Source organism: Lemur catta, chromosome 1 (genome assembly GCF_020740605.2).
Source record: "Lemur catta isolate mLemCat1 chromosome 1, mLemCat1.pri, whole genome shotgun sequence".
NCBI lineage: Eukaryota > Metazoa > Chordata > Mammalia > Primates > Lemuridae > Lemur > Lemur catta.
Genome location: NC_059128.1, coordinates 150,737,110 through 150,751,061, shown reverse-complemented (window position 1 = coordinate 150,751,061; position 13,952 = coordinate 150,737,110). Strand labels below are relative to the sequence as shown.

The following is a 13,952-nucleotide window of genomic DNA, read 5'->3' as shown; positions in this document are numbered from 1 at the left end:
TTACTATTATGGTGTAATGCCTTATTTTTTATGAACCTCGGAGAAATTCAACCTTTATTTGATAATACTCTTCAGAGTATTAGTATCTAGTTTGATGTTGTCACTATTAGAAGTAGTTCCAGTAGTTCAACAATTATGTGTTGAGTCCCCCTATGTTCTAGGCCCTGAGATAGGCCCTGAGGAAAGAACGAGAAAGATTTTCAGGTTCTCCTTCATGTAAAACTTTTTCTTCCTAGGCAGAGAAAAGATGCACATTTGCAAGAACACCACTAACCTGTCATTCTTAGTTATGAACCAACAGAAATAGTCTCCACACCGAGAATATACCACTGTAGACACATTTTCCAAGAATTGACAACATCACTCATTGGATGGCTATAAAATCGCTTAGTCCAGCCCCTGCCCAATAAAGAAAACAACTTTATCAAATTGAGGGCTTACATGAAGTCATTCTTTTTTTTTTTTTTTTTTTTTTTTTTTTGAGACAGAGTCTCGCTCTGTTGCCCTGGCTAGAGTGAGTGCCGTGGCATCAGCCTAGCTCACAGCAACCTCAAACTCCTGGGCTTAAGTGATCCTACTGCCTCAGCCTCCCGAGTAGCTGGGACTACAGACACGCGCCACCATGCCCGGCTAATTTTTTGTATATATATTTTTAGTTGGACAGATAATTTATTTCTATATAATTTATTTCTATTTTTTAGTAGAGACGGGGGGGGGGGTCTCACTCTTGCTCAGGCTGGTCTCGAACTCCTGACCTCGAGTGATCCACCCACCTCGGCCTCCCAGAGGGCTAGGATTACAGGCGTGAGCCACCGTGCCCGGCCTGAAGTCATTCTTAATTGGCTGTCGACATTTGACAGTGTGAAGTTTAGAGATCGGGCGTGGGGTTGAGATCAGGGGTCTTTCCAGTCAGGTAGAGATAATTTCAAATGTCAGCTTTGCTGTTGCCTAAATTTATGATCTTGGGAAATTATTTAAACTGTTTGATCTTTAGCTTCCTTATCTGTAAGATGGGGTTTATAATAATAGCAGTTTCAACATCCTAGGGTTTTTCTGTCAATTAAATTTACATATCATGTAAAATCCTTAGTATACAACCAGGTTTATACTAAAGGTTCAGTTTATAAGTTTCTCTGTAATTGGGGGTTCGTAAGAAGACATATCTCCCGTTGGTCTCTGAGTAAAGGAGATGCCAGCGTGTACCTGCACCTACAGCTGTTGGTTATTCTAGCAGCAGCCCAAGGGTTAATACTGCAACAGGGTGTGGGTGGCTCCTGTTTAGATAAAGCCACATCCCAAAGCTTCCTTCCAGCCTGGCTTGTTATTGTTGGGGTTTTTCGCTACTTCTTTGAAGTTTCATGATTGACAGATGTTATTCAATAATTCCTGCCCACCCTCGAAAGTTTTTACATGTAGGTTTTCAAAAAGAAATCACAGGAAATTTGAGGGGAAAGTGAGTCTTTGGTTTCTGACATTGAACTGGGGATTTCTAAAATCTGGTTCAGTCTATGCCGCACATAAACTTCAGGGGATTTTTGTTCTTGTGTTTCCCTTAGCCTGAAAAGGAACATAAACTAGCAAGGAAGATCCTTTTCAATATGGCAAGGAATTACAAAATTATTGTGATAAATGAACAAGTCATTTGTATGTTTTAATGAATTGGAGATACAGCTAAGTAATTATGCAGTTAATATTTAAAATTTTCTAATTACTTTCCTCATATGTGAAAAAGCACATTCACATTTGGCCAAATATTCACATTTGACCAGTGAATTCTCTCCAAATTCTGCCAATGTATTATAGGTTATTAAAACAACACCTGTAGGACAAGGATCAGCAACCTTTTTCTGTGAAGGGCCAGGTAGCAGATATTTTAGGCTTTCTAAGCCAGATATGATCTCTATTGCATGAACTTCTTAGTTCTTTTTCTTTTACACAACTCTTTAAAAATGAAAACAAAATAATTCTTAGGTCAACAGGGCTATACAAAAACAGGCCATCGGCCCTTAAGCCATAGTGTGCCAATCCCTGCTATAGAACATAAAAAAATCTGATGAATATTACTCTACATAAGTAATCATACATTTAACTTCTACAAAAAACATTTGTTGAGTCCCATAAATTGCCCCATTCTGTGCCAGGTGCTGCATGTATCATGGTGATCAAAATAGACCTGGCCATGACTTGACTGTCATGAAAGAAGCAATCGGTCAACCATCAAACCGATTTATCATTGTAAGACATTTCATGTAGTTACAGACTTGGGGAATTGAAACAAGTGTGTTCTTTAAGCAAACACATTCACTGGATACTTCAGATAACAGAGGTGGAGTTTCAGGGAGGAACACTGTGACCTGCTGTTGCACTTGAACATGATTTCTTCTGTCCCCTTGATTTTGCTCTCCAGGGTCATACTTTGCTGGAGAGCAGGGACAGTGTGTACATCTCCACAAGAGCATTTATTCTTTTGCATTCCGATCTTTCTGTAACTGCTTTATCCCACTGCCACTTCTATCCCTAGTCCTGCCTCTTCTGTGTCCCGATCCAACTTTTACCTCTTTCCCTTTATTTTTAAAATATTTTAATATATCTTTCAAAAAATGTATTTTTTCTCTTGATTGCTGAAATTCTGATGTTTTGGAATTTCTTCTCCAGTTTTAGTGTCATCAAGTTGACTTAAGACCTAAGATTTTCATCTAGAATGTACAGTCAGTGCAAGTTGCCATTTCCACTTAAACTTACCTTAAGAAAAGGTAGTGAATTATATTAAACGTAAACATTCCAGATTGGCATGTACGAGCTTCATTTCTCACTGTTTTGTTAAGTGATGGTATCAAATACCATGTAGGTAATGGGTTTCCTGCAAGAGATTATGGTTGTCCTCATTCCACCTGGAATGTACTCTCCTCACCTCATCAACTTCATCACTTTTTTTTTCTTTTTTTTTTTTTTTTGGTCAAACACCTACAGTAGGTGAAAACCCACAATTGAGTAATCACAAAACTCTTCTCTGAAATGAAGTCTGGCTCCATATCACCTACCCAACCTTTTCTTTTCTATTCTCCCGTGCAGAGGAGTCAGCTTGGGAGAAACGTTCTTTCTCCTTAACGGAACACTCTTTCCACCCATCACTGACTTTGCCCTTTCTTTAGAGACCAATTCAAAGGCAGTACTTGTCACTGCACCTTCCCTGTTTCTCTAAGCTTTTCCACACTCCACCAACACCTAGGTTGTGCCACACATTTAGCCCCCACCCCAGATACTGGATATTCTAGGTATTTGTGTATATGCCCTAACTCCTCTACTGGGTACTCTTTGAAGGCAGTGCCATGCCCATCATAGACACTCAGTCTTAATGTATTTAATGAATAAATCTAGCATCTGAGTGTGAGGCCTGCTTGTCAGTGGATGCCTTTGAGGGCAAGTGGGATGACACAAAAGTAATAAAATTCTGGCATTCTTGCCCAGTCGAAGCAGCCCAGCACAAGCTTTCATTAAACTATGACTGTCTTTTGCTATCTCCTGCCTACTGTATGTTTCTGTTCATGTCCTTCTTCCCTAGAGGAAAACTGTTTAACCAGAGCCAATGAGGCTAGCACCTGAACCAAAGTTTGATGTACAAGACGTTGTATTTAGAAGCTGGTGCCAAGGATTCATCTCCATCAACCCACAGGGGCCTGCTTCAGTGTTCCAAGTCATAACACTAGCTGCATTGCCATCTTTTTTTTTTTCTTTTCTTTTTTTTTTTTTGAGACAGAGTCTCACTCTGTTGCCCGGCTAGAGTGAGTGCCGTGGCGTCAGCCTAGCTCACAGCAACCTCAAACTCCTGGGCTTAAGCGATCCTACTGCCTCAGCCTCCCGAGTAGCTGGGACTACAGGCATGTGCCACCATGCCCGGCTAATTTTTTCTATATATATATTTTTAGTTGGCCAGATAATTTCTTTCTATTTTTACTAGAGACGGGGTCTCACTCTTGCTGAGGCTGGTCTCGAACTCCTGACCTCGAGCAATCCACCCGCCTCGGCCTCCCAGAGTGCTAGGATTACAGGCGTGAGCCACCGCGCCCGGCCTGCATTGCCATCTTTAACTGCTCTTACCCTCTGCAGCAGTGTTTCCATTATTGCTGTTAGATATTTCAGTTCCATGAAACTACAAATTGCATGCATGCTGCAAGGAGGAATATTGAGTGGATATAAAACAACTTTCCAAAGAGACCCTTTCCACAGACTCCTCCCCCCACCACCCATAGGTGCAGAGTTGATGTTCCAAGGTAGCCTGGATGCTTATCAGAGCAGAACAAGTTGGAGCTTGGAAAAAACAAAGACTAGGGCAGAACTGTGGCAGTCTCTTTATTTTTACCAGATAGCATATATGCCAGCTTTTTAAAGGCAGGAGCTGTGTCATTTCTTCTATATACCCAATGCCTCCTGCAATGCCTTGGGCTTAGTTAACACTCAGCAAATGCTTTGTTTATTTATTCAACAATATTGAGGACCTGCTGTGTGCTAAGGATGGTTTACAGTAGTGAAAAAGAAAGACATGTTCCCTGCCAGTGTGGAGTTTCCAGTCTGCAGGGGCTGGGGAGAGTAAGGAAAGTCAGATACAAAACCAGTAAGTGGAGTTATACTTATTTAGTTTAAATTGTGCTGCATTGTTACATAGGAAAAGTATATGGTGCTATGAGATGTATAACATAAGACATTTTTCCAAGTTTTTCTAGGCTTCCCTTAGGGAGTGACATTTAAGCTGAAAGTCGGGGGGAGAGTAGGAAATGTTGAGTGGATGGCCAGAGGCAGGGAAGGCTGGATAGATGCTTGAGGCGTGGACCCATTTTCTGATAGTGTTTGCCTACTGAACCCAACTCCTCCTCTCCTTGTTTTGTTTCCATATCAGACTATAACAGCAGCAATCCTGACTTGTGGGTAGTCATATTCCAAGTGACGGGTGTCAGCCTCCTGCCACCACTGGGAATCGCCATAGCTGTCATCATCACCTTCTACTGCTACCGTGTTAACCGGCAGCAGAAGCTGAGCCCGTCCTGGGAAACCGGCAAGCCGCGGAAGCTCATGGAGTTCAGCGAGCACTGTGCCATCATTCTGGAAGATGACCGTTCCGACATCAGCTCCACGTGCGCCAACAACATCAACCACAACACAGAGCTGCTGCCCATTGAGCTGGACACCCTGGTGGGGAAGGGTCGCTTTGCCGAGGTCTATAAGGCCAAGCTGAAGCAGAACACTTCAGAGCAGTTCGAGACAGTGGCCGTCAAGATCTTCCCGTATGAGGAATATGCCTCTTGGAAGACGGAGAAGGACATCTTCTCGGACATCAACCTGAAGCATGAGAACATACTCCAGTTCCTGACAGCTGAGGAGCGGAAGACAGAGTTAGGGAAACAGTATTGGCTGATCACCGCGTTCCACGCCAAGGGCAACCTACAGGAGTACCTCACGCGGCATGTCATCAGCTGGGAGGACCTGCGCAAGCTGGGCAGCTCCCTGGCCCGGGGCATTGCCCACCTCCACAGTGACCACACCCCGTGCGGGAGGCCCAAGATGCCCATCGTGCACAGGGACCTCAAGAGCTCCAACATCCTCGTGAAAAATGACCTGACCTGCTGCCTTTGTGACTTTGGGCTTTCCCTGCGTCTGGACCCTACTCTGTCTGTGGATGACCTGGCTAACAGTGGGCAGGTAAGTTAGAGCTGGTGCTAGATCCTGTTTTTATTGACCCTGGCCTTCCTTCGCCTCCTGATCCGTATCCACTGCCTCTTGTCTCAAACAGCCCTGCCCCCCGGGCACTTGTCTCGGGAATCTGGCCAAAGTACGGAGTCTACCTTGGGCAAACCTCTCTCTCTCCTGCCTACATACCTTTGCTAATGGATAGCATTTCTCTTCCTGTCTTCAGATCCTTCCCAACTCAGGAGAGGCATTTTTCTCCCTGAGCCAGTCCTCATTTTTTTTCCATTTGCAAATGTTTTTTCTTTGTTTCAAACACTGTTAGTACTTTATTTTTTCACTCTCTTGTGGTTGTACTCAGTTTTTTCTACTCTATACTATGGTACAAAGAAACTAATATAACCATTCTAGAGGGCAATCTCCTTGAAGTCCAAGTCTACGTCCGTATGATCACCCAAGATATATATCGCAATACCTTGAACAGTGAAAGTGACCAATAGGTATTCATAGCGCGAGTGAGCAATTGCATTCTGAAACGTTCTCATGGATAAAAATGGAAGCCTTTTTGGCTAAGGAACTATTGGAAAGTGATTGGAAATTACCATGACATCTTTTACAAATGACAGGCCTTGTGTTTTCACACAGTGCCATCCATCCAGAGCACCGTTGTTGTTTGTGGCCAGGTGGCAGGGCATGCTTCTGAAGCATTCAGCCACCACCTCTGTGTCCATGGCAGCGCATGCAGTGTTGGGGTAAACACTGAAACACAGGGAGACTAATGTGCCAGAGTGGTGAGTCATGCAATGAGCCATTAAAAAGAAAAATTTTTTCTAATACATGCCAATAAGAAACATTCCTTGGATTGATAAATCAACTTGCTTGGCCTTCCTTAGACGGGAAGGTAGGACTTTATTGTTATTTAGTTGATCTATACATACTACAATATCAAATATTTAAGTGATCCATTCCCTAGAAATATTTTTTTTTCCTTTTTCCTATGGATCTGTTTTCATATTATCAGTCACAGAGATTAGTACAGGCCTAAACATCAAAATAAAACTACATGGCACACCCATCATAGTTACAAAGTGATCCAGATTTGATCATTTACTGTGAACATACTTTTATGCAATTTAATTTCATAGAGATTTTATGAAATTATACTATATCCTTAAATCACTGGAGTGTGCCGTGCGGTAAACAAAGATTAAGACTCAATCCTTAACTGATAAAAACTGATTGCAATTATTATTTTTAGCATAAGTCTTGGAGTACTAGGAGTGAAAAAATATTTAATTTTCAAAAGCAAAAAGAAACATCTAAAATATCACAAATATTATCTCCCAGGTTATCTCTAAGGATGTTATTGAAAAATGTGATAACATGTATCTTGGGGCTAGATAAGGCAGCTCTGGGACTTGGCACTTCCTTATTTTTGGCATGCTTTAATTATAGTCTTTAGAGGGTTTCCAGGCAGAGAATACGTATTTTTTAAAATAACCATTTATGCTGTACCTTTCTGTGCAGTTCCCTTTATTTAAAACAGCACTGTGATTTTTTTAGGCGATCATCTGCACCTGTGAGGAACAAGCATCAGCTATATTATGCAAGCAAAACTGCAGCTGAAATTAAATAATGGGCCTCACTGTTTGTTTTTGCTACAGGTGGGAACTGCACGATACATGGCTCCAGAAGTCCTAGAATCCAGAATGAATTTGGAGAATGTTGAGTCCTTCAAGCAGACTGATGTCTACTCCATGGCTCTGGTGCTCTGGGAAATGACATCTCGCTGTAACGCGGTGGGAGGTATGTACAGACCGCCGTCTTGGTGTAGTGGTAGACTCATCTTCAAAATAATATCATGCTGTTTTCTCCCCAGGGTTACAAAGCAATTAACTCCATAATAAGAGCTTGTTGAGATCTGGTATTATACAACCATTCTGGAGTTATTTGAGATTATGCTAAAGAGTCTAGGTTTCTAAGCTGAAAGCCATGTTTGGAGCATAAAGCTCTATATATCCTTTCATAAATACTTTTCATAAATCCTTTCATAATTACTCTTCTCTGACACATCTCTCCAGAGTTGTTTAGGTATCTGGCAAGAGATGAGTACTAATAATATTTATAAGAATCATCTCTATCAACTGGATAATAGTATTCAGATAAGCATCTGACTGTTGTTTCTTTTTGTATTTTAAGGTTTTTCTAAACTATAAAGTCTGGGAAAAGGATCTGACTCAAAATTTACTTTTATGGACATGACTTTCTTTTCTTGGGCAAAACAAGCAGAATGGTTTGATGTCGTTGTTTAGATTTTGAAAAATCTAGTAAAGAGGTTATTGAGGAAGGTCATTCTCTCTCTAGTTAAGCCTCCACAACTGATTGGGAGACTTACTTTTCTCCCGCTTTTCCTCTGCAAACCCAAGGTGGTCCATCTGGCTCGCTCTTTTTTCCCCCAAGTTCAGCCACCTACTTTCTTTTTCTCTTCTAGAGTCATTTCTCCCTGACAACACTGCTAGGGCTTCCCAGATTCCCTCTGCTCCATCTTCTCTGCAAGTTGCACACTGAGTCCTTTTCACTGTTAGAGGCTATTCCTGCTGCTGACTGTGAGAATGTAGATAAGGATTGGCAACACCTGGGGTGCAGGAGCAAGACCCTTGTTCTAGAGAGGATTGTCTAACCAGGAGGTTGAGAATGGCTGAGATCTACATTACTGTATCCTTTTCTAATGCTCCTGTCAGTAGTTTCCATCAGAGTCTTAGGTCTCACCTGAGAAATGTATGAATCCCACCTTAGTCCCGATTGGCTGCCAAATAAAGCCAAGCTAACCCCAATTCTATTTTTAATTTTTTGTTTTGTAATAATTTTAAAGTTGTGGAAGAGTTGCAAAAATAGTACAGAGAGTTCCCATGTACTCTTAACCCAGCTTCCCCTAGTGTTAACATCCAACCTAAACCATAGTGCAGGAAATTAACATTGGTACCTGCTCTTAATTTGTAGACCTTATTTGCACTTCCAAGTCCCAAGTAATGTCCTTTTCTGGAACAAGATCCAGTCCAGGATCCCAAATTGATGTAATGTGCATGCCTCCTTAGTTTCCTTCACCTCGTGACAGTTCCTCAGTCTGTTTTTGTATTTTATGACCTTGACACTTGTGAAAGTTTGGACCAATTATTTTATAGACTGTCTCTCACTTTGGGTTTCTCATGATTAGACTGAGATTATTGAGCAAGAATACCACAGAAATGATGGTGGGCCCTTCCCAGTGCATGATATCTGGGGGGTACAAGATGCCCTTATGTCTGATTATTGATGTTAAATTTGATCACTCGGTTACAGTGGGACCAGCCAGATTTCTTCCCTGTAAAGATACTGTCTATCCATTTGTAATTAACACATGCCTTTTGGGAAGATACTTGGCCATGTTTCTAAAAATACTAAACACTTCTTTAGTAAAGATACTAGAAACTTTTCATAATTTTATCCACTAATTTAAGGATCCATCAATAATTCTTTGCCTGTAACACTTATTAATATAATGTTTGCTTAATGAAGATTTTCTATTTTTCTTATTCCTTCTACATTTAATAGGCATTTAACTGTAAGGAAGATCTGTCCCTTCTTTTACTAACCCTTGTTATTTATTAATTATGTATTTATGTCAATATGGAATTTTGAAAATTTATTGTATTCTAAGGGTATCCAATGTTGTCACTATTTATGTTGTTACTCAGATTGCCACAGTTGTAGTCACTGGGCCAAACTCCCCAGTGTTTTGCCCAGGGAAGATTGAGTTGGCAGCATTGCTGATTCTGATTCTTCATCCGGTTCAGAACACGTTTAGCCAACTCGCCAGGGTGGGTCCAGGTCACTCTCCAACCCTGCATCTTGCTGAACCATCACCTGTTTTCCTGGGCCCCTTTACGTGGATGGCACTTCCTATCTGGCTGACGCTGTTATTTCTTGGTTTCCTGCCTGAGATTTCTTCCCCCGTAACAATTCCAAAAGTAACTTTGTTTTTCCTTGCACAGAGAAATTTGTTTAAGCAAGTTTCAGCGACTGCGAATAATTTTCTGCTTGAAACCTTTGACAGTTCCAAAATGAATCTTCAGACGGGTATGAGTTGTGTCAGAGACAATGCTGTGTCACTGTCAGAATAAATTTACCTAGATTTCGGTATCTTCTCCTATCCTTTCAAACTTGTTATTCTATAAACATGAGCTGGAGATCGTGTCTCTGTCTTTCCCCCTGTCAGTGCAGCCAGCTTATTAAGGCCCTAGGTGAGCTCCCCGTTTTCCCTGTTATCTCTGACTAAAGCCCTTTCCTGTTGGTATTTGCTGAGTACAGAAGAATTTAGGCTAATAGGGAAGAACCAAGTTCACCAACTTTTACGAGGTCTAAAAACGGATACAGTACAAACAAGTTTTCCCAAGGAAGGAACAGGCTCTGGTTTGTTCAGCTAGTCTCAAAAAAATCTTTCATAACCTTTAGGATAAGAACAGATGGCTCTGGGGGAACCGGAAAGAGTCCATCCTGGTTCTCATTGTGTTTGATCATAAGCCCACGGTGCTGTTTCTCCCATCCCCACTCAGGCTGCAGACACCAATGTTATCTCTCCATCTTCCCTTTACACAAAGCCCTTTGCTTGACTGAGCCTGCAACCTCACCTCCTGGCTGCTGCTTTTTTTTTTTTTGAGACAGAGTCTCCCTCTGTTGCCCGGGCTAGAGTGAGTGCCCTGGCGTCAGCCTAGCTCACAGCAACCTCAAACTCCTGGGCTTAAGCAATCCTACTGTCTCAGCCTCCCGAGTAGCTGGGACTACAGGCATGGGCCACCATGCCCGGCTAATTTTTGCTATATATTTTAGTTGGCCAGATAATTTCTTTCTATATTTTTTAGTAGAGACAGGTCTCGCTCTTGCTCAGGCTGGTCTCCAACTCCTGACCTTGAGCGATCCTCCCACCTCGGCCTCCCAGAGTGCTAGGATTACAGGCGTGAGCCACCGCGCCCCGCCTGTGGCTGCTTCTTTTAAAAGCATCCTTGTTTTTGTTTTTTCTTTTTTTTTTTTTTGATATGTCTTAAAAACCTTAAAGACAGATTTTTAGCCTGGTCTTAGTTTCAGAGACTTTTCTTTTACATTCAAAAAGTCCTTTGGAAAGCACACGAAGCCTAAAGGCAGCCGCGTTTCCTTCAAGCGTGAGCCTTTGTGTCGTCCTGGTGCCCCTGCGGTGGAAACACAGACGCAAGGACAGGCCTTGACCCCAAGAAGCCTGTAGTCAACTGGAAATAGGCGTTTATTTTTTTTCTCCTTTGTCTTTAAAAAATTTATACATGCAGATATGTTTCTTACCCTAGAAATAAAAGAGATACTAAATCCCTCTAGTCGATGTTAGACTTTCATTTATAAAGTATAAAGAAGAGGAAGGGATGTTGAAGTTTTTTCCTTAAGTTTAAACTTCTTTTTTCTGCGGCTTGAAATACACACAATTTTTATTGTCCTTATTGTTTTTTACTGCCGGTCTCATTTCAAAAAAGGAAGCGTGGAATATGCTTACCTTAGTATGATGAATTATATAGGTCAATATTTTATTTCACAACCATGTGGACAGTGAAGGCAACCAGATCTTGGGGGTCATCTCTGTAGTTCTGGCTGTGTGTATGCTTATGGGGTCATGGTTCAGGGACACTGCTATGAGCTGGAAGGCCTATTATCTGGCCCATCGAGCCACCTACCAAGCACCTGTAGAGAAGCCTCCTCAGGAGGTACAATGCACCTCTACCATGTGTAGGAAGACGGTTGGATCTGAGTCTCCAGTGACAATGTAGCTGATCTATGTGACAACTACAGTGGATCTGCCCCCTGAAGGAAGGTGGCTGTGGCTGCTTGCATTTCTTAGGGTGACCATCATTGGTAATAGGGATACAGCACCCCATCCTATAGTTAAGGGGGCCACAATTTTATCGATACTTTTTTTTAAGCTCTGGAACATTGACCTCTGTCTGTTAGCAGTTGTTAATAAGCTGCCTCAGAGGTGACTAGTTCTTTTACTTTCTTGGATGTTAACATTACACTACTCAGTACTTCAAAAAAATGTTCTAAGTAGCAGATCATCTACCTGAATGAAGCAGGATACTGAGCATTAGGGGACAGAAGACTTCACAGAAGAATGTGAAATCCCACCTCTCCTGCCTTTAAGTGACTCCATTGTGTTCATACGGTTGAGCCTAAACTCTTTACCTGGATGTTGAACCCCAACTCTAGGCACATCTCCAAAGTATTCTTACTTTGCATTCATCAATATGAATGTCTTTTAGGTTCTCCTTTGCGCTTGGTCTCATGCTATTTACTGGCACTGGAACACTGAAATAGACTTTTTAAACAGGCAAGTGAAATGCCCTTGTGATAAATGCTGCAGCAAGGGAAGGCAGTGGGCACAGGGGACTGAATGCCTAGGTCCTCTAGAGCAGTGGTCCCCAACCTTTTTGGCACCAGGGACCGTTTTCATGGAAGACAATTATTCCATGGAAGTTGAGGGCAGGATGGTTTCGGGATGATTCAAGCATGTTACATTTATTGTGCACTTTATTTCTATTATTATTACATTGTAATATATAATGAAATAATTATACAACTCACCATAGGTTGGGGACCCCTGCTCTAAAGGGAGTGCTGTGCTAGGGTCAGGGAAGGAGGGTTAAGTTGGCTCTTAAAGGAAGAGTAAGACTCAGGGGTGTCCTTCTGAGTTACTTCTTTATCTACTGGCCTCTCCTCTGTGCAAAGCAGCACAAGGGAAACAGAGAAAGATACGGCACTATACTAGAGAAGCCTTGGGTGAGAAAATTTAAACAGATAATAATAATGCCCTTCTGAAGCCAGGTGGTACAGCTTCATTTAGCATTAAATTCCACTGGAGAGCTCAAGAGATGGGTTGTAATAAGTGAAGACAGTAGTCAAAATAAAAAGGGTTCCTATCGGGAGTAGGTTTGGTCCCAATAAAGCAAGCCACAAAGGAATAATAACTACCATTGCTTGAGCACTTGCTCCATAGATCAATTCATTTAATGTGTCAAGAACTCTTTGAAGTCTGTACTGCTATTAACCCCATTTTACAGATGAGAAAATTGAGGCTTCAAGATGTGGGAAAGTTATTCAGCCAGGAATCAAAGCCCTGCTGTCTGACTTTATAGCCCATGGGCCTTAATCTTCCTGGTATAGTGCTGGCCTGACCAGTGGAGAACATGTTTAAAAAATAGTAGCTGTGATTTCCATTATTATTATGAGTGGGATAGTCAGAGCTACTCTGTGCATCCTGGAAGTTGGTGTGAAGCCTTTCTAGCAGACGTGGTGAGGCTGTCACACACTGAAGGAACATCCAGTGATGGCCTCACTTCTCTGGGTGAATCCCTGTTAACAGAATCCCAAAGCTGTTCATTTCTGTAGCATGTCACAGCATCAGTGCCTTAAAGTCTGAGATAACTTGCTTATTCTTACTTCTCAGGAGATGTATCCATCATTCATTCACTCAAAAAAGTACTTATTAGATACCTTTTGTTTGGCAGACATTATTCAAAATGCCAGGGATACGGCAGTTTTGAAAGAAGTGTCTTTCCCCAAGGGACAGGGAATCTAGTGAAGAGCTAATAATCTAGAAAGAGGGGTAATAAACAAAGAGATTTATAATATAATGTTGGGGGTGGGATGGAAGGTGGGTGTGATGATTTTAGAAAGAAAAATAAAGTAGCTGTAGGGGGTACATAATGGCAGAGGGTATTATTTCAGACACTTCAATCCTCTGAAAGAATACAAAAGGCAAACCAAGAACACAAGTCTTTCAGAGTTGTTTGAAGAAAGAATAGGACAGAAATGGCGTGTTACTGTTTTATGAAGAGGGAGCAAAGTCATGAAATCACCATTCAGCAAGGCAAGGGCAGACCTGGAGACTGACTCTCTTTTACAAAGAAATCTCTGTCCCAGGCTCTTGGTTTGTTTGGTGTTCATGCAAGTGTCTGTGTGGTGTGTGGGAGGCGAAGGCGGGGTCCTATTCAGGTCCTCTTTGCTGAACACAGCAGGGGCAATACTCACGTCATCCCCAGCCAGCGTGGCCCCCAGCGAACCGACTTCCAAATCCCTTGCCGCTGAGGCCTTTGACTAGAAGCTGACACACGGCAGCCAGCTGAGCAAGTGTTGAACGGAGTAACACAACCCCAAGAATGGCTCCTTAGCGTATTGTCAGGCTGCTGCAGTCTGTGAGGTGGACAAAAAGTGCAAATGAA

At 42.1% G+C, this 13,952-nt stretch overlaps 1 protein-coding gene across 2 annotated transcripts in view; it reads left to right on the top strand.

Annotated features, from left to right (window-relative positions):
* The window catches only part of TGFBR2 (transforming growth factor beta receptor 2), an 86,647-nt gene that overhangs the window by 58,233 nt on the left and 14,462 nt on the right, over window positions 1-13,952 (top strand). For both annotated transcript variants that reach the window (XM_045537553.1, XM_045537562.1), the window contains 2 exons: window positions 4,895-5,694; window positions 7,344-7,485. In XM_045537553.1, the coding sequence (XP_045393509.1) occupies window positions 4,895-5,694; window positions 7,344-7,485 (942 nt within the window). The remainder of the gene's footprint in view (window positions 1-4,894; window positions 5,695-7,343; window positions 7,486-13,952) is intronic.